A 25,584-nucleotide genomic window follows, 5' to 3' on the forward strand; every position below is an offset into this window, starting at 1 on the left:
GCTGGGGGTCTGTGGGGGGTATGGGGAGTGTGTGTTGCTGGGGCTCTGTGGGGGTATATGGGGAGTGTATGTTGCTGGGGGGTTGTGTGGGAGTATAGGGAGTGTGTTGCTCCTTGGGATCTCTGAGGGGGAAATTGGGGGGCTGTGTTGCTGGACTGGGGGTGAGCAGAGATCCTTAACCTTTCCATCTGTCTCTCCATTCCCCAAATTCCATCCCCCTCCCCTTCAGATTGATGGGGTGGCTTTTGCAATGCAACCCATTGATCTTGCTGTTCATTTGGTTGCTGCTGGAGCAGACTGGGAGGAGCAGGAGGATGAATTGTGGGTAGAGGAGGCCCGGGTCTTACCACTCGCGGGAATAGAGGGAGATGGCCCATTTGCCCCGAGGGGGGGAGGGGTGGTGGGGTGCAGGAGAAGGAGGGAGCAGAGACCTCGGCAATTCCACACGCGAGTGTCCTTTGAGCAACTGTCTGATGGCACAAGTCCTGCAGGGTTTCAGGGAGTGTCCCTCAGAGGGCAAGGGTTGTGATATTCTTGGTGGGGAAAAGGGAGGTGCTTGGGGGTCAGGGGTCGAACGCATGCAGGGTGCTGGGAGTAGGGGGATTTGGGGGCAAGATGCTACTAGATGAGGTTAAACACTCATCCTTGCTGCCTGGGTTAAGTCATTCAGGTTTTTGCGGGACTGCGTCCCAGTTCTCCTGGCCAGTGTCCTGGCACTAACGCATGCTGCCACCTCCTCCCAGGCTGCGTTTCCATTCCTCCCTCTGGGACAGTGTCCTGCTGGGGGGGAGGAGGGTGTCCCGCTTTGCCTCCACCGCCTCCAGCATCCTGGCCAGATCATAGAACATAGATAGAACATTACAGCACAGAACAGGCCCTTCGGCCCACGATGTTGTGCCGACCTTCATCTGAAACCAAGATCAAGCTATCCTGGTGTGCTCCATGTGCCTATCCAATAACCGCTTAAATGTTCCTAAAGTGTCTGACTCCACTATCACTGCAGGCAGTCCATTCCACACCCCAACCACTCTGCGTGAAGAACCTACCTCTGATATCCTTCCTATATCTCCCACCATGAACCCTATAGTTATGCCCCCTTGTAATAGCTCCATCCACCCGAGGAAATAGTCTTTGAACGTTCACTCTATCTATCCCCTTCATCATTTTATAAACCTCTATTAAGTCTCCCCTCAATCTCCTCCGCTCCAGAGAGAACAGCCCCAGCTCCCTCAACCTTTCCTCATAAGACCGACACTCCAAACCAGGCAGCATCCTGGTAAATCTCCTCTGCACTCTTTCCAGCGCTTCCACATCCTTCTTATAGTGAGGTGACCAGAACTGCACGCAATATTCCAAATGCGGTCTCACCAAGGTCCTGTACAGTTGCAGCATAACCCCACGGCTCTTAAACTCCAACCCCCTGTTAATAAAAGCTAACACACTATATGCCTTCTTCACAGCTCTATCCACTTGAGTGGCAACCTTTAGAGATCTGTGGATATGGACCCCAAGATCTCTCTGTTCCTCCACAGTCTTCAGAACCCTACCTTTGACCCTGTAATCCACATTTAAATTAGTCCTACCAAAATGAATCACCTCACATTTATCAGGGTTAAACTCCATTTGCCATTTTTCAGCCCAGCTTTGCATCCTATCTATGTCTCTTTGCAGCCTACAACAGCCCTCCACCTCATCCACTACTCCACCAATCTTGGTGTCATCAGCAAATTTACTGATCCACCCTTCAGCCCCCTCCTCTAAGTCATTAATAAAAATCATAAAGAGCAGAGGACCAAGCACCGATCCCTGCGGCACTCCGCTAGCAACCTGCCTCCAGTCCGAAAATTTTCCATCCACCACCACCCTCTGTCTTCGATCAGATAGCCAGTTACCTATTCCAATCGGCCAACTTTCCCTCTATCCCACACCTCCTTACTTTCATCATAAGCCGACCATGGGGGACCTTATCAAACGCCTTACTAAAATCCATGTATATGACATCAACCGCCCTACCTTCATCAACATCAGAAAAATGAGGGGCTGTTTTCCTGGCCATTTCTTCCTGCACTGCCCACCTGTCTGTCCATCCTTGGGGGTTTTTATGGAGCTTTCCCTTGTTAGGGTAGATCAGCTGCAGGCAGTTTGGCGAGTCACGCACCCACTAGAGCATTCCCAGCAAATTTAATGCAGTTTGTCTTGTTACCATGGAGGGGAAGCGAAGTCAGCACTTGCAGGTATGCTGATGGGGTGGGAGGAGGGGCTGAATTTGTGCCTCTGTGATGATCGGGAGCATGGGAGAGAAAGGGTCATGTCAGTCAGCCATCGGGACTGGGGGCGGGGTCTAGGGGTTGGGGGGGTAAGGGGGTCAGTAATGTTGGGGAAGACTCCGATGTCTGTGGTGGGGAAGGGGAGGCTGTATCAGGTCCAGGAGGGTTCTGCCAGGAGAGCTGCTTTATTTTTCACTTTTTCTGCGCGTGCGTAGTTTGTGGCTCCAATCTGAGCTGCTGATTGTCTGGCGAGCCAGAAACAGTCTAGCCCACTCTTTCAAAGACTGAGTGCGTAAGATCGAGCGTGAAAGCTCGCTCGAAAAGCAAATCAGGAACTCTCCTGTTTTCACGCTAGCTGGACACATAGAAAAAATCTCGTAAAATTTCACCCCTTGTTCTTTGTTCCTTTAACTGAACTGTCTTCCTGAGACACAGGGTTGGACTACCTTCACAACCCACCATGTGTTTTGCAGTGGTGGAGGCCTGCCATTGGCTAGCGGTAGGATCTTCTGGTCCCACCATTGTCAATGGAGTTTCCTGTTGAATGCACCTCTCACCTTTGGGAAACTCACGGTGGGGGTGCACTGTCGGTGGAACTGGAAGATCCCACTGGCGTGAACAACCGGAAAGTTCTGGCCACACGTTTTGTTCCACGTTCCTGGCCTCTGGACTTTCATCTGTTTTTTTGGGAAATCTGCTTTTCCCCTGTTCCCAGTTCATAGAATCCCTACAGTGCAGAAGGAAGCCATTCAGCCCATTGAGTCTGCACCAACCACAAGGAGGCCTTATTCCCACAACCCCATATATTTACCCTGCTAATCCCCTGACCTTAGGATCAATTTAGCATGGCCAATCAACCAGACCCACACATCTTTGGACTATAGGAGGAAACCGGAGCACCGGAGGAAACCCATGCAGATACGGGGAGAATGTGCAAACTCCACACAGACAGTGACCCAACGCCGGAATCGAACCTGGGTCCCTGGCGCTGTGAGGCAGCAGTGCTCACCACTGTGCCACAATGTGTTCTGTCCAGCTTCTCCTGGGTCCGGCTAAAAACTAAACTCTTTCTAACCGAGGGTGGTCTTTGGTTTTTAAGCAACAACCTAGTTTTCCTTTGAACCTTATTTGCTTTCCTGTTGTAAATTCTCATTACCATATAGACAACTGAACCAAACTGAAGTCATCAACCCATTCAAATACAGAACCACAACATTAAACTTACTTAAAACTGTGCCTTATTTTGAATACTCACAAATACAAATATAGATTATTTAAAACTATCTGTTTCCTGACATAACATTAGAGTATTTGAGATAAATAGGGTATATAAATTTAAGGGGTGCTAGTTTGTCCAAATGGCTTGATTCACTGCAGGAGGAAATGTAAGGTAAATTTTACACTTAGTATTTTGGGTGTTCAGTTCCTAATTTTGGATGAATCTCCAAGACTATAAATATCCTATTTCATTCTATCCATCAGGCCATGTGTGACTCGAGCAAGTTACATTTTTGTATCCTTTTACTAATTCCCAATTTTTAATCAGTTTTTAAAAATGTTATTTTCAGAGGATGTAAGGGGCAAAATTGCATTAATTCACATTTAAAGAAGTATTGGTAGGAATGCTCGGACCTCACCTGCAGCTGGGATTCTCCAGTCCCGCTGCAGTGACTGAATGGAGATTTGGCTGAGCGCCAAAATCTCCGTTCTCGCTGGCCGCGGTAGCGAGTTGTGCGAGACTGGAGGATTCCAGCTATTGTGTTGCATTTAATGCATGGTTTCACTTCACAACAGCAATTTCCTGTCAAGAAAATGTGAAATACATTAGGAATGATTTAATTATTCAGGTGATGCCATATAATAGACTTTTTTTACAGGATAGATTATCAACTTGCTCCATGAGCACTCAATTGGCATTGTGAATCGACGACCTGTTACAGAATCCAACTAACTTTTATTGACAACATTAAAATATGGCAATTTAGATCATGGCCAGTTGGACTACAATGCCAATTTTCTCACCCTAAAAAGTAATTGAGACTAGGGTCAATCTTAAAAGAGAGATGAAAGGATTTTTAGTAAGTAGGGGTATTAGTGGTTATGGAGCCAAGGCTGATAAATGGAGTTAAGATGGAATTCGGCTATGACCTAATCAAATAGCACAAGGGGCTGATTGACCTATCTATTCCTCATTCTACATGTTTAACGTAGCCAGTAAGAATATCAAGTGAGGAAATTGATCTTTTTGGATGGATTGTGTAAATATAGCAATGAATATAGATGTGGACAAACCAATACAACTCTTCCAGGGGAAGAGGTGAAAGGATGAGACGGGATTGTGACTTAGAGGCGTTCAGTCATAATCCCAGAGATGGTAGCTTCGCACCAATGGCTCCTCAGTCAACCACATACACCAAATGTCTGGACCTGTGGTTCCTCTCGTACTTAGCAGGATTACTATTGCAACAACAATTTTTAAATTGTAGGGCAAGGTTTGTCCATGGGAGTTCTTGCGTGTTGACAGCAATATAGACACAGTGGATGAATGAGGATGGAAGATGCATGCTGCCAGGTGAAGGCAGCGCTTGGCTGCTGATGATAGCGCAAGGACAGAGCCTAACTACAGACAATAGCATGAATGTGGAGTCACAAAGTGCTCAGTATGACTTGTTACACTGTGGCGGGAACTTTCCGGCCATTCCTGCCGGCGGGATCTTCCGGTCCTACTGATGGCAGTAGGTGTGCAAATAATGGGGAACCCTGTTCACAGCAGCGGGATAAGATCCCGCCACCAGTCAATGGTGGGCGACCTCCACTGCCGCAAAACACTCCGGAAGGGGTGCAATTATTTTTAAATAGATCTTGATGCAGACTGTAACAGTTTTAAAGTTTGTTTAGTATTTGTTCCCACTTTGTTTTTTCAGCTAGGAGAAATTAGTAAAGTTAAATGGCCGATGATTGGAAAGATCTATTTTATTACATGCTGGATGATTTAGTTCTATTAATGCTGAATTAATCACTCAGTTTATTTGTGAAGAAAATATTTTGCATTTGTTTTATTTTAGAAAAAACGCAAGTTTACCACATACGTTGTTGCTGCTGGGCTTGTTTATGGAATGGAAGAAGGCACATTTCACTACTTTTTCAAGGTAAAGAATATGTTTTTTACCATCTTGTGATGGTCTTAATGATACAGAAACAGGAGCTTGACCCCCATAGCATCAGTTATTTTATATTCTGTAATGTATGGAAGGAGTTCCAGGATTTTGACCCAGCGACAGTGAAGGGATGGCGATACAGCACCAAGTCAGAACGGTGTGTGTCTTGAAGGGAACTTGATGGGTGGTGTTCCCATCCATCTGTTCTCTGGTCCATCTCGTTGGTAGAGGGCTTGCGTTTGGAAGATGCTGTCAAAGGAACCTTAATGAGTTGCTGAAGTGCATCTTGTAGGTGGGTCTGGATTCACAGGTAGGCTTGACCAGATGGCAGATTTCCAACAATGGTTTCGTGGTCACAATTAGACTAGCTTTTAATTCTAGATTTATTAATTGAATATAAATTCCACCAGCTGCCATGATGGGATTTGAACCTGTGTCCCCAGAGCATTAGCCTGGACCTCTGGATTACAAATCCAGTGACATAGCCACTTCACCCCTCCTCCCCTTAGATAGATAGTTGGTTAGCTGTTTTACTTCAGGTACTTTATTGAAAAGAAGCAGATTTCTGCAGATATCTGAGGAAAGATAATCCGACGTTGAAACCCTCATTCATACCTTTGTTATGTCAAGACTAGACTAATCCAATGCACTTCTGGCTGATCTCTATTCTACCCTCAATAATCTTGAGGTCATCCAAAACTCGACTGCCCATGTCCTTCTCAACTTGGTCCTATCCTTGTCAACCCAATGCTCGCTGAACTATACTGGCTCTTGGTCAAGCAATGCCTTGGTTTTAATATTCCGATCCATATTTCCAAAGCCTCCATGGTTTTGCCACTCTTTACCTCTGTAACCTCCTCTATCCCCACAACCGTCTGATATTACAATGCTCATCTATGATTTCTATGACAATGCTCATCTAATTTTGACCTCACGAACATTGAGGGCCATGGACAGAGTGGATAAGGAGCGGTTGTTTCCCTTAGTTGAAGGGTCAATCACGAGGAGACGTAGGTTCAAGGTGAGGGGCAGGAGGTTTAGGGGGGATGTGAGGAAAAACCACCCAGAGGGTGGTGACGGTCTGGAATGTGCTGCCTGGGAGGGTGGTAGAGGCAGGTTCCCTCACACCTTTTAAAAAATATCTGGATGAGCACTTGGCACATCAGGCCTATGGGCCAACTGCTCGCAGATGGGATTAGGTGGGAGTTCAGGTGTTTCTAATGTGTCGGTGCAGATTCGATGAGCCGAAGGGCACTTCTGCACTATGCAGGCGGCAAGGTGACACAGTGGTTAACACTGCTGTCTCACAGCGCCAGGGACCTGGGTTCGATTCCCGGCTTGGGTCACTGTTTGTGTGGAGTTTGCACGTTCTCCCCGTGTCTGCATGGGTTTCCTCCGGGTGCTCCGGTTTCCTCCCACAGCCTGATAGACGTGCTGGTTAGGTGCATTGACCTGAACAGATGCCGGAGTTGGCGACTAGGGGAATTTCACAGTAACTTCATTGAAGTGTTAATGTAAACCTTACTTGTGACTAACAAATAATAAATGATTCCTGATTTTAATTGCTCCGCTATTGCTGACTAGGCCCTGAGCTGACTAGGCCCTGAGCTGACTAGGCCCTGAGCTCTGGATTCACACCCTAAAATTCTTTGTCCTTCTTCCCCTCTTTCTTTACTGAAGTCGCTCCTTAAAAATGACCTTTTAGACAAAGCTTTTGGCCATTTGTCCAAGAGCACCTTATGTGGCTCAGTATTTAATGTTATGTGTAATGCTCCTGTGATGCACCTTGTGGTGTTTTAGTATGTGAAAGATGCTGTCTGGAGAAAAATATTGTTATAATTAAGATGCATCCAATTTTATTGTGACCAGGACAGCATCATCTGATGATTATGTCATTTCACATCTTTGTTCCACTAGATGTGTCAAAAATGGATGTGATCTTGGTCTGTTACTGATGACCTTCTGTGTGATTGTGTTGTTTGATGCGGTGGTGTAATTCTCATGGGGTTTGGCATACTTCAAACATTATGCCAGTATGGGGAATTCTAACCTCACGTGAATGCTTCTTTCTGTATTCAGGAGGCCTGGCTCGGGCTGAATCCAGCCATATCGTGCTTTGGGGAGGGTAAAAATATTCTTCCAACCATTCATGTCAAAGACTTAGCTTCGTAAGTATAGAACAAAAGAGAAGAACTTCACCATCAAGTCAAGGATATCAGCAGTACCTTTTTCTCAATTTAACTTCAGAAGTAAAATTTAGCCAACTGTTCCGAGATCGGAATTCTGATCTACAGCAATTTTGTTGTTACCATCAGAATTGGATGATTTTGCTGCCAGAACTGCTGAGTTTATCCTGCATTTTATGTTTGTATTTCCAGCATCCAGAGTATTTTGCTTTTACTATTATAGCATTGTAAGTCTGTTGGCTCTTTACCTGTCTTTTGAGTTAATTGGATGTCTGAGAGACTGGTCCTTTGCCATCCTCAGCCTGTGGTGAAAGCTATACTTTGTACAGTCAATTTCTTCAAACTTGTAATTTTCTTCAACAATTTAAAGATGTGATTTAGCAATAGAGATAGGTTCCTCATGGCTGTAATTGATTTATTGCAAGGCTTGCCTGTACTCACCCTTATTATTCCATCATGTAGGAACCCCAAATACTGTTTTGAAGTGGAAGGAAGAACATCTTTCTCTTCAGCAGGATGTTTTGTCCTCTTGTTGGGCTACAGTATCATGAGTATTGGTTAACTTCCCACATTTCATCTAAGTGTTGTTTGAAAAGAAAAAGACTCATATTTACGTAGCACCTCTCATGAACAGCACTGGATGTCTCAAAGTGCTTTATAGCCATTAAAATACTTTTGAAGTGTTGTCACTGCTGTAATGTAGCAGCCAATCTGCACACACCAAGTTCCCACAAACAATAAACTGAACCTGTTTTGTGATGTTGACTGAGGGATAAATATTGACCAGGACACCAGCAATAATTCCTCTAATTTTCTTTGAAATAGCGCCCTGGGATTTTTGTGTTCACCTGAGAGGGTAAAAAGGTCTCATGAAAGATGCCAACTCAAAATGTGCAGCAGAGTGGGACTTAAACCTGCAACCTTCTGATGGAGAACCAACTTAGCCACAGCCGGCGCACAATTCAGTTATTCAGTGTGAGCCCTGACAGTGAGTTTTGGCAGGATTTTGAACCACAGCAACTTCACACCCATACCAGATTTTGCTCTTATCAAAGTCTGGAAATGGGAATTAACTTAGACTTTGTGTACAATATAAAACAACAGTATCCAATTGACCACCTACTCACTCAATATTTAGTTCCAGTTACTTCAGCAGAACAGAATTTCAAACAGGGCTCCTGCTAAGTGTGATATCAACTATGGCTCCCCTTTCATTTCCCAAAACTCGGATGAATTTGTGTAGCTAATCACAAGGTCCTGAACCCAGGATCTTCCTCAGTTGAATGACTCGGGTGTTTAATAAAATTGCTGAGCCTTACGGAGAGCCTCTTATCTTTTGTTCAAAGGACTTCATTATGCTTGGAAAAAAATATAGTTGTATAAATATTAATTGGCATTTTAAAAAATAACGTCAAATACTCTTCTCAAACAAAGTTATATCTTGTTGGGTCACATTGTCTTCTTTTGTTTAAGTTACACCAATCTTTATGCCTCTACTGAGGCACATACCATTGTTTTCAGAACTAAAGAACAAAGCGTATAGGAAGTTAAATGGAAATATACTTTTTAAAAAGTCATCAGCTTCAAACATAACCACAGCCTTGGCTCAGTTGGTAGCACGCTCAGCTCTGAGTCACAGGGTTGTGGGTTCAAATGTCACTCCAGGACCTAAGCACAAAAATCAAGGCTGACACACCAGTGCAGTATTGAGTGAGTGTCAGAGGTGCCATCTTTCAGATGAGACATTAAACTAAGGCCCCATCTGCTCTTCCAGGTGGATGTAAAACAACCCATGCTATTTCAAAAAGATAAGGAGACTTACCGCCACTGTCCCAGTCAATATTCTTCCTTAATAAATATTACAAAATAAACAGATTATCGGGTTATTTAGCACAGAATATTCTGTCTCTGACACGCTGCTGTAGCCAGACTATTTACGTGACTGGTCTAGTTAAGTTTCTAGTCATTAGTGAACTCCCCCAGAATGTTTATATCAGGGAATTTGACCTCTGCAATGTGATTAAATATCAAGGGGTGGTAGTTACATTTTTTTTTGTTAGAAATGGTCAGCCTGGCACTTGTGTGGCACCACTCAGTAGCCCAGACCTGATTGTTGCACGCAGAATGGAACAGCTCATTGGCTGAGCAATTGTAAATGTCATTGAAAATTGCAATCATTAACAAACATCCCTGTGCCTGACCCTACGATGGAGAGATGGTCATTGATGAAGCAATTGGGACTTGGACACTGCCATGAAGAACTCCTGAAACTCATGAATTCCGGGGCTGAGATGATTGGCCTCCACAACCACCTTCCTTTGGTTTTAACAGCAACAGGAGAGGTGGGAATAAATAAAGAATTTTATAATGAACAGAAGTGTGACGAGGGGTGATTCCACATTCGCTTTGGGGAACTGTTCCAAATGGGAATGCAGGACAGAGAATAGGAGTGCAATCTTGTAGGTATGCTGTATCTCATTCTTCAAATCCTTTCAAGTGTGACTTCTCCCACTGAGATCAGAGAATCACCCTTTAATTTAGACTTGCTGAAATATCACCTTCATTTGGATGGATTATTTTTGTTTCGTAAATTATCTCAAATTTCCAGGCAGGTTGGAAGTAAAGGACACCATGTGGTTATTCCAGTATCAGAGACCAGGGAATGTGTGATTTTGTGTTGATTCAAAGAATTGACCTTTTTTGGCCATATCTTGCAGAGTGTTACAAAATGTAATGGAACGCAAGCCAAAATCATACTACATTCTTGCATTGGATGACTCAAAGCACAAGCTGAAAGAGATAGTCAAGGTAAACGCTTGGAGATCCCTCCTGAATGAAGAATGTGTATTTATATAGCCCCTTTCACTTCCACTGGTTATTCCAAAGTGTTTTACAGCCAATAAAATACTTTGGAAGTTTAGGGTGGGATATTCCGGATGTTACTGTTGGCAGGATCTTCCTGTCCTGATGATGGTGACGTCCAGCTGTGGGGTTCTCGGCGGCGAAGGATGTGAGCAACAGTAACCCCCATTGACAACACTGGGACTGGAAGATCCTGCCACCAGCCAATGGTGGGCCACCTCCGCAAAACACAATGTTGGGGGAGGGGGGGCTAAGAAGATAAGTTTCAATCTGTTCTATTTTGATTGTGTCATGTAACCTTATAGAGTATATAGATCATTGCAGCATATAAATACTTCCAATGATAGGTCATTTGCTTGCATTAACTTAATTTCAACCTACAAAATAAAGGAACATAAGAAATAGGAGGAGGACTGGCCATTTGTCCCCTTGAGCTTGCTGATTTGATTGCGGCCGTAATTCTGCCTTCCTTCCTAACGCTTACCTTTGGCTCTCTTGTTATTCAAACATTTATAAGGAATCACTAGGAATCAACCTAGTAAGCCTTCTCTGAACTGCCTATAGTGCAAGTATAAACCTCTTTAAATAAGGAAAGCAAAATTGAACATGGTACTCCAGGCGTGGTCATACCAATTTCCTGTACAGTTATAACAAGACTTCCCTTACTTTTATACTCAATCCCCACCTTGCAATAAAGTTCAACATTCCATTTACCTTTCTAATTGCTTGTTGTACCTGCGAAACATGTGACCAACCCTCCCTACATCTCCATTTCCACAAAATTGGTTGAATAATTCAGCCTTGAACTTATTCATTCATAGATCAGGGACTGGGTCCCTCGCATAATCGATTGAGGGCCTCAACCCAGCCCTGAGCCCATTGAGGTCCAGGTCAACATAGACTGTCCGCATTGCTGACTGACTGGAAATTCCTGTCAGCATGTGACTGAGGCCTTAATATGTTCCATAATTGGCCTCAAGAAGTTTGACACCATCCATCCAAAATGGCTTGGGGTTGGGATCATGGCACCAAACTGACATGGAGGCCAGTTGTGCAAAATTGTGTGCTTACCAGCTTCTGCAGTGTTGGGACATTTTTCCCTTGAGCTGATATGCTGGGCATCATTCTGTTGCAGTGCTTCATGCGGAATGTTAAAGTTGCTTTGGCAATTTTCAAAGAAATACAGAGTTTTCTTGGTATCCTGGTCAATATTGCTCCCAACCAATACTACAGATTAGCTGGCCATTTACCTCAATTCTATTTGTGTGATTTATTAGTACAGTATATACGCCTTTTCTGTTTATATAACAGTAAATAGATTTCACAAGAAATTCATTTTGTGAAGTGCTTTGAGACATTTAGACATGATAATTCATTATACATATATAAATATATATATATATTCCTCGTATCATAGGATCAACTAGATCAGCATAGGAAATTTAGTGATTGATCTCCTGGTCTGCATTGCTTAACTCTACCTTGGACAGGGCCTTCAAATGCCAGGAAATTGAGAGATCTCTAAAGAATAGTTGAATGTCAAATCCAGTAGTATTATTTTGAGAAACCGAGTAAATATAGTAATTATCCTAACAGGCAATCAGCAAACTTGGACCTGGCAAGATCCAACACGTTCCTGAAGAAGATGCCCTACTCAGCTATGACTTGACAGTCAGTACATCATTTATTTAACTATGTTCATGCTTAACTGTTTGAGTTTCCATTGTATTCAGCAAAGTAACAAATAGGCTTTCCATGGCATTTGCAGTTTTGCCAGTGTTGCCCATGTCCTGAGAACAAAGAAAGTGGGTTATTTCCAAAACATTGTCACTGCTGAATGTACTTTCTTCCATAGCATTCATACGTGAAAATTTGTATGGCCTATGTTTCTTTCATAAAGTTGGGATGGTTTCATTGAACTATAGGCTCTTGGCATGCTGCACTTACCTCATTCGGAACCATTGCTGGAAAAGGGCAGAAAAACAGCAGCGAGAAAATGAGAAAAGAAAGACAAGTTGGCTAAGGAGATTAAAAGGAAGAAACAAGGCTGGAGAATGTAGGAAGCAGGAATGGGCGGTAAATTGGAGGCAAGACAAGTTGGCAGGCAGATTTAAGAGGGAGCAGAATAAAACTGGACAAATTATCGGAAGAGAAAACACGAGGCAGGAACAGTTGCAAACATACTACGGGTGCTGAGCACCCATGCTTGTATTTTCTACAAGCATTTCAAGTAGAAGAATCATAGAATCAGTGCAGAAAGAGGCCACTTGGCCCATCGAGTCTGCACCGACCACAATCCCACCCAGGCCCTGTCCCCATATCCCTACATATTTACCCGCTAATCCCTCTAACCTACACATCTCAGGACACTAAGGGGCAATTTTAGCATGGCCAGTCAACTTAACCCACACATCTTTGGACTGTGGGAGGAAACCAGAGCACCCGGAGGAAACCCATGCAGACACGAGGAGAATGTGCAAACTCCACACAGACAGTGACCCAAGCTGGGAATCGAACCCAGGTCCCTGGAGCTGTGAAGCAGCAGTGCTAATCACTGTGCTATCGTGCCGCCCCTAGTAGTGGGCATTGCAAATGATAGAATACAGAAACAGAGAGGAGCTTCTTCATTATCTGAAAAAGAAAAGGCAGGCTAATGTGTTCACTGGCATAAAAACAGAGAATGCTTGAAATACTCAACAGGTCAGGCAGCATCTGTGGAGAGAGAGAAACAGTTAACGTTTCAGATTGATAATGCATGGATTTCGAGAGGTATCTTTGACCTGAAACGTTTCTCTCTCTCCACCTGCCGAATATTTCCAGCATTTTCCATTTTTATTTCAGATTTCCAGCATCTATTGTATTGTGTGACATTTTGAGTGGGCTTGTTTCACCAGAATCTTTCACCTTGCACACCTTGGACACTGCTAGTGTAATTCTATCTTCACCCACAAGGAAAAACTTCCTCGAAACATTTTCTTTATTTAATTTCACCTTTCAAAATTTGAAGTTTTAGTCTTTAAATTCACTTTCTGTTCCAACAGCAATCCGATCTTGATCACTTGATGGTGAACCTGACATTGGAGGCCTTTTTCATCAAGGAAAACTTCAACATCCACTGGGTGGCTGAAAGTGGTATTGTGGAGAACATTCAGAATCTTATCAAAGAATACAAGCAAGCTCGAACGCTTCTGGTAAGGTGGTTCATTATCTCAGTGATTGATCATTTCTCATGGAGATCTTTTTACAGTATTTCTCTGGGCTGTTTAAGTATCTGGAATTTTATGCTCATCCTCATACTTAAATCTTTCATATATAGAAATAATGACGTATGGGGAAAGCACACTCCAATGAAAGGACTTGAACTGTTAACTTTGTTTCTCTCTTCATAAATGCTTTCCTCACCTGCTGAGCATTTCCAGCATTTTCAGCTTTTATTACAGTCAGTAAAGATGCTTTGACGCCACTTACACTCACCCACCCCATTCTTTGGACCAATCATTCTTTCCCTATATTTGACAGTGAGAAATTTTGCTGTTATTTTGCACTGGATACTTCTTAAAGTTAGGAGAACGATAGTGTTTATTTCCAATGTAGTTCCCTTGCCTCTTCAATTTTCTCCCATTCTATTCTGAAGACCTTGGATCATTCTGGATTATAGTTGGCTCCCCTCTGTTACCTCATCCAAATGGCCATTCTTTACAGGTGAACCTAGACCTGGCGTGTTCAAACCTTCAGCCAGTTCAGGCGCCAAGTGCTGACAATCTGACCCCAAAAGTAACTCCTTCCGTATTTATTTTTATATTCTCTTTTATCCGGCTTCAATTTTATGGGTCTGAGTGTTTGAAATGCATTGTTTTAGCACTTCTGCTTCATTGCTGAATAACCTTCAAATCAGAATATTCCACTAGGCCCCACAAGAAAAGATCTCCTTCCTCCCAGCTTTCCCTCCAACGAGACCCTCCCGAAACCCCTCTCTGCCTTTTCCCAACACCTTCTATGTAGAGGCCAATAATTACTTCCCACCTTTCCACATGGGTGGGGAGTAGACTGAAAACATGTTAATGAGGCCTGGGAGTTAAAATACTCACCCCACCATTTACCCACCCAAAACATGCCGGGAGTTAAATTTGGAGCCTGTATGTTTGCTAAATATGATGTGGAGATGCCGGCGTTGGACTGGGGTAAGCACAGTAAGAAGTTTCACAACACCAGGTCAGGTGATGAAGGAGCCTGAGACTCCGAAAGCTAGTGCTGCCAAATAAACCTGTTGGACTTTAACCTGGTGTTGTGAGACTTCTTCCTGTGTTTGCTAAATAGCCAGTAAAGTATTTCAGCCCTGCTACCTCCATGTTTGTCTTCTGCTTTCCTGCTGAAGAATATTTCCTTTATTTTCTGAAAGCCTTGTAGGATGTTTTCATATTCAGACAAATGCAGAAATGTGTTTTAGCAATTATTTTATTTTCCACAGCCACTAAAAATCGCTATTCTGGGACCCCCTGCAGTGGGGAAAACCTCGGTGGCAGAAAAGTTGGCCAAGCACTACAAGCTGCACCACATCAAAATAAAAGATGTCATTGACGAGGCTATAGCAAATCTGGTATGTTTATTCTAACTAGACATAAGAAGAGTCAAAAATGAAAAAAGATCTCTTGACCCATCCAAGCGTAACCCTCCTGCACCCATACTTTCTAAAAGGACCTTCCAGTTTTATGTTAAAGAATCCCCAATGTTCTTACTTCCTCTACCCTGCCTGGCAGATTATTCCTCACACAATTCACTCTTTGAGCAAACCTTTTATCCCTGAACTAGGTTTAAGTTTACTTTGAACTAATTTATTTATTTTAATAAATTTATTTATTGCCACAAGTGACCTTACATTAACACTGCAATGAAGTTACTGTGAAAATCCCCTAATCGCCACATTCTGGCCCTGTTCGGGTACACTGAAGGAGAATTTAGCACGGTCAATGCACCTAACTAGCATGTCTTTTGGACTGTGGGAGGAAACCGGAGCACCCGGAGGAAACTCATGCAGACACAGGGAGGACAAGCAGACTCCGCACAGACAGTGATCCAAGACAGGAACCAAACCTGGGTCCCTGGTGCTGTGCGACAGCAGTGCTAACCACTGGGCCACCATGCCGCCCATGAAATATGGATCGCTTCACAAATTTGCATGTCATCCTTGCACAGGGGCCATGCTAATCTTCTCTGTATTGTTCCAATTTTAGTGTATGTGCTGCTGAAGTGAGCATATTACTATCCATGCCCTCTGCTCCATTTATTTCTGGGTCACTTTGAAACAATAATCTATACTGTTTAATATCTTATATGTTTCCATGTGATCCACCTTAATTGTCCACTTCAACAAGAGTAACACTTAAGATTCTCCAATCTTCCTTAATACCTCATCCCATTTACACATGGGGATCATGTGGTCACTTTTCTGTGGTCACTTGTCCCTGTGCAGATTTCATTGATTTGCTTCTCCAGAAATATTGCAGTGTTACAAGCAACCGGTTACTTTTTGTGTTTTTTTTGTTGCAAGTTTATTTTTCTCCTAGATAGCTAGTGTACGGTTCCCTCATTAATGTGTGTGCTCTTCATGTGTAAACCTAAGCAATTGGCAGCAAGCTATTGAACCGTGGATGAATCACAGTCCTATTATCTGCTGATGTTCACATATTTCATGTTCCTTCCAGAGGAGCAGTTACTGGATAGAAGGTGATCTGGTCCTCCTTAGCCCAGAGGCACTGAAGCCAATTGGAGCATACTTTCTTTCACCTTAACTGAGACATGTGACTCAGCACAGACCAGCGACGATGGTGACACAGTGGTTAGAACTGTTGCCTCACAGCACCAGGGACCCGGGTTTGATTCCCGGCTTGGGTCACTGTCTGTGTGGAGTTTGCACATTCTGCATAGGTTTCCTCCGGTTTCCTCCCACAATCCAAAGATGTGCGAGTTAGGTGGATTGGCCATGCGAAATTGCCTCTTAGTGTCACAGGGACTAGCTAGGGTAAATGCATGGAGTTATGGGGATAGGACCTGGGTGGGATTGTGGTCTGTGCAGACTTGATGGGCCAAATAGCCTCCTTCTGCACTGTAGGGATTCTGTGATCCTATGAATGTCACATTGCTTCTGCCAACTGAACTTAGCTGAGGTCTACTTTGAAAAAAAACAAATTGGGGGTTATTTTCACAGCTTTGTTTCAAACTAAATGTTCATCATTTTAGGAATTAAAAACTACACAGCCTGATACTGAGGAAGCGGAAGAAACTGAAGAAGAAGGTGATGAAATGGCAGTCAGAGATGCCCAGGGGCTTCTTGACCAAGTCAAAGAAAATATGGAACAAAATGGTGGTAATGAGTGTTGGTTTTCTTTGCATTTATTTTTATTTGCGAATAAATCAAGATAAGGGTGGCGTGCCGCAGGGATCGGTGCTGGGGCCTCAACTGTTTACCATATACATAGACGATCTGGAGGAGGGGACCGAGTGTAGGGTAACAAAGTTTGCGGATGACACAAAGATGAGTGGGAAAGCGAATTGCGTGGAGGATGCAGAAAGTCTGCAGAGAGATTTGGATAGGCTAAGTGAGTGGGCGAGGATCTGGCAGATGGAGTATAACGTTGACAAGTGTGAGGTTATCCACTTTGGAAGGAATAATAGTAAAATGGACTATTATTTAAATGGTGAAAAATTACAACATGCTACTGTGCAGAGGGACCTGGGGGTCCATGTGCATGAATCGCAAAAACTCAGTTTGCAGGTGTAGCAGGTGATCAAGAAAGCAAATGGAATGTTGGCCTTTATCGCGAAGGGGATGGAGTATAAAAGCAGGGAGGTCTTGCTGCAATTGTACAAGGTACTGGTGAGGCCACAACTGGAGTACTGTGTGCAATTTTGGTCCCCTTATTTGCGGAAGGATGTATTGGCTTTGGAGGGAGTACACCAGGTTGATACCGGAGATGAGGGGGTTAGCTTATGAGGAGAGATTGAGTAGATTGGGCCTGTACTCATTGGAGTTTAGAAGGCTGAGGGGGAGATCTTATAGAGACATATAAGATAATGAAGGGGCTAGACAGGGTAGAGGCAGAGAGATTCTTTCCACTTAGAAAGGAAACAAGAACTAGAGGACACAGCCTCAAAATAAGGGGGAGTCAGTTTAGGACAGAGTTGAGGAGGAACTTCTTCTCTCAGAGGGTGGTGAATCTCTGGAATTCTCTGCCCACTGAAGTGGTGGAGGCTACCTCGTTGAATATGTTTAAATCACGGATAGATGGATTCCTGATCGGTAAGGGAATTAGGGGTTATAGGGATCAGGCGGGTAAGTGGAACTGATCCACTTCAGATCAGCCATGATCTTATTGAATGGTGGGGCAGGCTCGAGGGGCTAGATGGCCTACTCCTGCTCCTATTTCTTATGTTCTTACGTTCTTAAAAGCTTTTAAACATTGCATCAAGTTATAAGTCCATGTACGGCCAGGTAGGTACAATGCATAGCTTCCTCTCACCATACTAATCCAATAGTTTATTTTATTGATTCTTTCCCTCGGGTTTATGTCAATAGAACTAATCAGTACTTAATGTCAGGACAGGCTCACATTGCAGACAGCCGCCCCTTAACAACTTCATTAACTTTAGTCAAAATGAATTTCCTTTGCAGCTTGGAACTGATTGGTGACTGCCCTAATTTCTGTTGTGTTGGCTTGGATTATTCCTCTTAAGGCAGGTGCACAGAGTCAAGAAAATTCCTCCCTCACAGCACCTGCCTCCGGAGAAACAGCCCCAAATGGCTGGATTTTTGTTCCGGGGGGTAGGTGTGTGCTGAAGTTTGGCTTGCTGCCCCTGGAAAAAGTTTGAATGAAGCCACAGGGGCTGCCAAGCATGTTTAAGAAGCAATCAGGCAGTAATACTATAATGATAACCCTCAGGTGTATGTCATGAAACAGACAATAAAATTGCAAGCATCAAGACACAGCAGGCTGTTTTTATCAAAATTTAAAGAATAGAAGATTCAAATAACCTGACGGCCCAACAATTCCACAGACCATATTCACTTTTTATGCACATCCCAATCTACTCTTAAAAGTTGCAGGTCACACACTGGGAAATGGCTCTCGCAGCAACCAAAATGGGCCCAGATGGGTTAAGGTTTCTCCCATTTGTACATAATGTTCCCCACCTCCGCCCCCCCCCCACCCCCCGCGCACACACACACACCTTCTCCCCCCCCACCCCCCGCGCGCACACACACACACCTTCTCCCCCCCCTCCCCCCGTCAAAAATAAGATCTGTCAGAAATGAGGTGAATATTCCAGATCTGGGAGCCCCGCATCGTTTTGGATAAGGCATGGAGTCTCTCTGACTCTTCAAAAATCACAGCACCTCAAAATGTAAAGCCCAAGATTCCATACGCTTTTCTAATTGCTCTCTGGTTTAGAGAAAAATGCATTTTCTTTTACAATCTAACTGATGGACTCTTTTGTTTTCAACTTTGTAGGTCGCCTGGATGATTCTTTCGTCATCAGGTTTATGAGGGAGAAGCTGTCATCTATGCCATGTCAGAATCAGGGTTTTATTCTTGATGGTTATCCTAAGACGTATACACAAACCAAGGAACTCTTCAGTGGTAAGCTTTGTACACTTTAATATTTCACAGTTGTCATCTTGAATTGCAGTTAGCCCCAGTGCAGCCTGACATGCAAGCCCAAAGACACACACAGTGACTCTGATTAGAATGAGGCTAGGAATGGATATATGTATAAATATACTTACCGTAAGTAACGGGACATCCCATGATAACTCATTTTTTTCAACAAAATCAAATCCTGTCCATCGTTAGATCAATCTGTCACAATGACGATACACAACTCAAGAGTATGATGGAATATTCGTCACTAGCTTCGAGGAGTGCAGCTCTAACTACGCTCAACAAGCTCGACACCATCCAGGACAAAGCAGCCCATTTGATCTGCATTCCATCACAACCTTAAGCATTCACTCCCTCCACCACGAGTGCTTAGGGCAGCAGTGATTTGATTTGATTTATTATTGTCACATGTATTAGTATACAGTGAAAAGTATTGATTCTTGTGTGCTATACAGACAAAGCCTACCGTTCATAGAGAAGGAAAAAGAGAGGGTGCAGAATGGAGTGTTACAGTCATAGCTAGGGTGTAGAGAAAGATCAAATTAATATAAGGTAGGTTCATTCAAAAGTCTGATGGCAGCAGGGAAGAAGCTTTTCTTGAGTTGGTATGTGACCTCAGACTTTTCATAGAAATCATAGAAACCCTACAGTGCAGAAGGAGGCCATTCGGCCCAATCGAGTCTGCACCGACCACAATCCCACCCAGGCCCTACCCCCACATATTTTTACCCGCTAATCCCTCTAACCTACGCATCCCAGGACTCTAAGGGGCAATTTTTAACCTGGCCAATCAACCTAACCCGCACATCTTTGGACTGTGGGAGGAAACCGGAGCACCCGGAGGAAACCCACGCAGACACGAGGAGAATGTGCAAACTCCACACAGACAGTGACCCGAGTCGGGAATCGAACCCGGGACCCTGGAGCTGTGAAGCAGCAGTGCTAACCACTGTGCTACCGTGCTGCCCTTTCGTATCTTTTTCCCGAGGGAAGAAGGTGGAAGAGAGAATGTCTGGGGTGCATGGGGTCCTTAGTTATGCTGGCTGCTTTTCTGAGGCAGCGGGAGGTGTAGACAGAGTCAGTGGATGGGCTGGTTGGTTTGCGTGATGGACTGGGCTCCGTTCACAACCCTTTGTAGTTTTTTGCAGTTTTACCTGGTGCCTCTCTGTTGCTGGCTGGCCTGCCTTCCTCAGCCCCGATCAAGTCGCCCCTCGCCTGCTTCCCTCGTTGCTTGATGGTTGTTGACTAGCGTGCTCACCTTGGTTTGCAGCTTTCACCTGGCACCTCATGCTTTGCCTCGCTGTTGCTGGCTGTGCCTTTATTCACAAAAGTTAAATATAGCATTTTCTGCCTCTGCCTCTCTCTCGTTCCACGCACGCACGCCTCAACATTTGGACCCGTCTATTTTCCTGCTTTAAGGGGACTCGGCCAATCAGAGTCTGATGTCGCTCTATATTGCCTGCTGATAGGCTCATTTTTATTTTGAGTCTATTAGAAAATGCAGAGTTATCAGGCTCTGATTGGTGCCCATTGACACTGGCCGGGGCCCACTGATCAGGACCCTGTGCCTAGGCACGGTGTGTTTCATTGTAAATCCCCCTCACCATTGGAAGCAAGAAGCATCGTGATCCCAATGCTTGTTTTCAATTTTGCAGCTTTCATCTCTCTTCCTGTTCTCCTTCTCAGTTCTCTCCAACTCTCTAATTCTTCCTATTTCTGTCAATTGTGGAAAAGTAATCGAAGAGCTAATAGACCACTGCAAAATGACGATGTGAATCTGGGTGCTGGATGCAGTACATTTAGATGAAGCGAATGAACCTGACGCTAATTCACACTGGCTGCCACTTTGCTGTCTGGCATGGCTTTTAGAAACAGTGAAATGGTATAAGAAAAATTGCATTTGAGGCACACACACAGAGGTAGTGGCAGACAAACAGAATGGAGGGGAGATAAAGGGAGTGACTATTACAGAGAACAGGAGAGAGAGTGAAAGTGTGAATGAAAATAAACAGAAATAACTAGGGAAAAAAGCCATCCAGACAGAAAGGATAACACACAAATGGAAAGAATTAGAGGGTTGGAGAGAACTGAGAAGCAATACAAAAAAGGACCGCAAATTTGAAAAGGGGTGTGGGAATTATTATACTGCACCTGTTACTTCCGATGGTGGCAGCACATAAACATGCTGTCTGCTAATTTAACTGATTGTAGCAAGAAGCCAACACTAAGTGCACTGTTGAATGTTTGCATGCCTGAACAGGTGGTGCAAAATTGAGGCTAACATGAGTTAAAGCCAGCCAATGTCTCTTAAAGGGGAGGGGCATTTTGACTGGAGCAGGTATTGGAAGCCATTCTAAAAGTGATGATGACTTGGGGACCCCTCAGTAATAGCAAACATTGCAGCTCGCTTCTCGGCCTTTTGGCTAAGATCAAGTGTAGTGTGGAGAGGATGCTGCGCTTGGTTGAGGTCATTGGGTTGCATTGAGGCTTCATATGTTTCATATGAAGCAATTTTTAAAAGCGGCATCTCGGCCTTTTGGCTAAGATGGAAATGAGCCCAAGCCTTGGAGGAGGAACCTCCCCCTTCTCCAATCAGCTTGGCTCATGTAGATCGGGCCCAGGACAGGGTGGTTTGGTCGCCTGCCCTGTCTTGTCAGCCTGGATCTGAAATGTCTCAACTTGTTGAGACTCTGAATTGGATTTGATTTGATTGAATTGGAAAAGTATTAAAAAAAACATTGCATAGAGTGGGCTCCAAGATTTTCCAAAGCTGCCCTGGAGGCCTTGCTGCAGGAAGTGGCGGGGGAGGAGTAACGTCAACAATGCACAGGGGTTAGGAGGCTTTCCAGACAAAAGTTGCAAAGTTAATGGGACCAACAGATATCTTCAGAAGTTAATACCAGGAGTCTGGTTGAAGTGTCACAAAATGTTCAATGAGTAGTCAGTGAGTGCATCTTCAAATGCCATATCACCCCTAGCTTAACATACAATGTACCATACCCGCATAACACAATGGCCAACAATCTTTATCAATTAACGCTCACTTGGCATTGATATATTTTACTGTAATGTAACACACATAGAATCATAGAATCCTACAGTGCCGAAGGAGGTCATTCAGCCCATCGGGTCTGCATAGACCACAATCCCACCCAGGCCCTATCCCCATAGTTACCCCAGCTAGTCCCCTTGACACAAAGGGGCAATTTAGCATGGCCAATCCACCTAACCCGCATATCTTTGGACTGTGGGAGGAAACTGGAGCACCCGGAGGAAACCCACGCAGACACAGGGAGAATGTGCAAACTCCACACAGACAGTGACCCAAGCCGGGAATCGAACCAGGGTCCCTGGCGCTGTGAGGCAAGAGTGCTAACCACTGTGCCACCGTGCTGCCACATCACACACACACCTCTCATGGTTTGCACACACTATTCAACCCCAACCATATCACCCGAACGTAGTCAAGAGTGGAATGAATTTTTAAAAATCAATCTATTGAGCACGTGAACAGGTGAAACTAGAATATCATGGGAATATCACTGGAATATCATGGGCTGTGCCCAATATATTTAGTCTCCTGAGAGAGGTAAATAGCCACACAAAACTTCCAAAATGATAAGGCTATATCAAACATCTCCTTGACTCGCAAAACACAATATATATATAAATATCTAACAAAGTGAGTGATTTAATTTAATCTAGCTCAGTTACATTCCAAGCAGCCCAGACACCACTGCGATCTCTTAGAATCTGTATTAATCTGTGTCTTACTCTTTTTCGCATCTTGTAATGCAGTTGAAGAGGATGAAGAAGAAGAAAGTACCATGAGCAAATCACCACAATATGACAAGGTTATTACTCCAGGTTGGTAATGTTTCATTGTATTTATGATTTTATAAAGCTATCTCAATAATATCAGTCATACTTTATTTTTTGTCATTGCCATCTTGCAAAATCTACTGTCTTCAGTTAAAGAATCTATCTGTTGTTGGTCCTATTTAATTGAGTTAAGGGTGAAAAGGTAATTTGGCCCATCAGGTTTGCTCTCTCCAAATGTATGATCTAACCCATGGAGGACTTTTTTCCTCCTCTAAGCCCTGAAGGGAAACATTTATTTGAAGCTCCCTCAAAGGTAATCAAGGAAAGCTCCAGAATAATAATGCGCCACTGAAATTTAAACCTGTCATGAGGGCCTCCTCATCCTTGTTGAATTCGTTTATGCCTGAATTCCCTAAGTCCTTCTCCTCTGACTTTTCTGCACACCTATCCTCACTCAATTTCACCATACATTAAAATGTTCCAAGTCCACGCAGATCACGACACAATCAGCTTTGCCTTCTCTCTGCTCCTGAGGTCTCAATCACCAACAAGGCTATCTCTGACTGCTTCCTTGACTCTATTATCACCCACATCCCCTCCAGCCTTCTACTACCTAAAAGCACTTTAAAAACTTACATTCTTCTGAACCCCCACCTATTACATATTTGCCAATAATTCAAGTTCCTGTATGCCTTCTCTCCACAGAGTTTATTTTTTCTTTGGATGCCTCTGATGAGTTCTTGAAGAATCGCGCCTTGAATCTGCCAGAGAGTGTTGTTGTTGGGACCCATTATACACAAGACAGGTTCATGCGCCATCTTGCCCAATTCAGGGAACAAAATGCAGAAGATGAGACACTCCTGAATTACTTTGATGAGATTGAGATTCATCCTGTACACATTGGTAAGCTTGATTGATGCCAATGAAATGACTAACAAAAGATATATGAGGAGAAGTAGTCCATGTGGGTCTTTAACAGGGCTCTGCCATTCAATCACATCATGGTTGAACTTCAACACCTGTCTGATCCCCAATCCCCTTGATTCGCTAAGGGTCTAAAAGTAAATCAAAAGAGTATTGAATCTTCTTATCAACTGTCAGTTTTAAGGGAGTCACACATTACCCAAACAAGCACTCATAAGTGATCTAAGGTAGTTTATTAATTTTTTAAGAAACAACTGTTTAAATATGATACATAACCTGAACAGATCGGAAAAACATATGGCCGTGACAGGAGGGAGCACTTTACTGATCCTCAAGGATTAATGGACGGATGGCACAGAGTGTATTGATCTCTGTGGCTTGTGGGTGCTCTGGTTTCCTCCCACAGTCCAAAGATGTGCAGGTTAGGTGGATTGGCCATGGTAAATTGGCCCTTTGTGTCAGGGGGACTAGTTAGGGTAAATACATGGGGTTATGGGGATAGGGCCTGGGTGGGATTGTGGTCAGTGCAGACTCGATGGGCTGAATGGCCTCCTTCTGCACTGTAGGGATTCTATGGATTCTATGAAGTCTCAGTCTGGAATGGTGAACATCTTTCCTGGTATGCCGAAACTTACTGTACTTGTCTCTGCATCCTCCAAAGCAAGTATTGATGCAGCCTACAGTTACAGCCACCCGAGGCCTGCAAAGTCTCATAGTGAGATGGACAGTGTTGTTTTCTTTTCACTTCAGACACTAATAACTTAGACTTGGGTTTCTTCCTTCCACACTGACCCTCCCTCTGCCTCTTTTTCCATTTGCTTCTAGCATTTCCTGCTTCTGAGTCCCCAAGCAGGACTTCCCAGTCCCTATCTCGCCAGTTTGTCGTAACAGCACCTACATAAGAGCCATTCACCACAGACTGCTGCCTGGTGTCCATGGTTATCCTACCTCTTGCCTGATCACATTTGCCAAATTTCTCTGTACAGGCCCAGGAATTAACGTTAATTGTTTAAAGTTTTGTTATCTTTTTAACATACTTGATCAGGGAAAATTCACATTTCATTGAAAACAATGTTTATTCATACGGAGGGCCTCTCTTGGAATCACTCATGATAACTTCAAGGTCGCATTTTACAAGAAAATGGGAACAGCAGCAGGCCATTCAACCCCTTGAACCTGTTTCACCATCAGTTAAATCATTTGATTTGATTTGATTTATTATTGTCACATGTATTAACATACAGTGAAAAGTATTGTTTCCTGCGCGCTACACAGACAAAGCATACCGTTCATAGAGAAGGAAAGGAGAGAGTGCAGAATGTAGTGTTACAGTCATAGCTAGGATGTAGAGAAAGATCAACTTAAAGTAAGGTAGGTCCATTCAAAAGTCTGATGACAACAGGGAAGAAGCTGTTCTTGAGTCGGTTGGTACGTGACCTCAGACTTTTGTTTCTCTTTCCTGACGGAAGAAGGTGGAAGAGAGAATGTCCGGGGTGTGTGGGGTCCTTAATTATGCTGGCTGCTTTGCTGAGGCAGCGGGAAGTGTAGACAGTGTCAATGGATGAGAGGCTGGTTTGCGTGATGGATCATGACATATGCTGTAAATATCCAGGATGTGGAGATGCCGGCGTTGGACTGGGGTAAACACAGTAAGAAGTTTAACAACACCAGGTTAAAGTCCAACAGGTTTATTTGGTAGCAAAAGCCA

At 43.9% G+C, this 25,584-nt stretch overlaps 1 protein-coding gene and 1 non-coding gene across 2 annotated transcripts in view; one reads left to right on the forward strand and one right to left on the reverse strand.

Annotated features, from left to right (window-relative positions):
- Window positions 1-25,584, forward strand: part of ak7b (adenylate kinase 7b) — a 57,439-nt gene that overhangs the window by 20,760 nt on the left and 11,095 nt on the right. Inside the window, exons 6-15 of the mRNA XM_078234375.1 lie at window positions 5,333-5,416; window positions 7,505-7,593; window positions 10,329-10,419; window positions 12,070-12,144; window positions 13,515-13,664; window positions 14,942-15,070; window positions 16,711-16,837; window positions 18,981-19,109; window positions 22,929-22,997; window positions 23,658-23,855. Coding sequence (XP_078090501.1) covers window positions 5,333-5,416; window positions 7,505-7,593; window positions 10,329-10,419; window positions 12,070-12,144; window positions 13,515-13,664; window positions 14,942-15,070; window positions 16,711-16,837; window positions 18,981-19,109; window positions 22,929-22,997; window positions 23,658-23,855 — 1,141 coding nt within the window. The remainder of the gene's footprint in view (window positions 1-5,332; window positions 5,417-7,504; window positions 7,594-10,328; window positions 10,420-12,069; window positions 12,145-13,514; window positions 13,665-14,941; window positions 15,071-16,710; window positions 16,838-18,980; window positions 19,110-22,928; window positions 22,998-23,657; window positions 23,856-25,584) is intronic.
- LOC144507384 (U6 spliceosomal RNA) lies at window positions 15,622-15,728 on the reverse strand. The gene has a single exon (XR_013500082.1). It is a non-coding gene; the product is annotated as a U6 spliceosomal RNA (small nuclear RNA).

The sequence above is a fragment of the Mustelus asterias genome, chromosome 18, assembly GCF_964213995.1.
Source record: "Mustelus asterias chromosome 18, sMusAst1.hap1.1, whole genome shotgun sequence".
Lineage (NCBI taxonomy): Eukaryota > Metazoa > Chordata > Chondrichthyes > Carcharhiniformes > Triakidae > Mustelus > Mustelus asterias.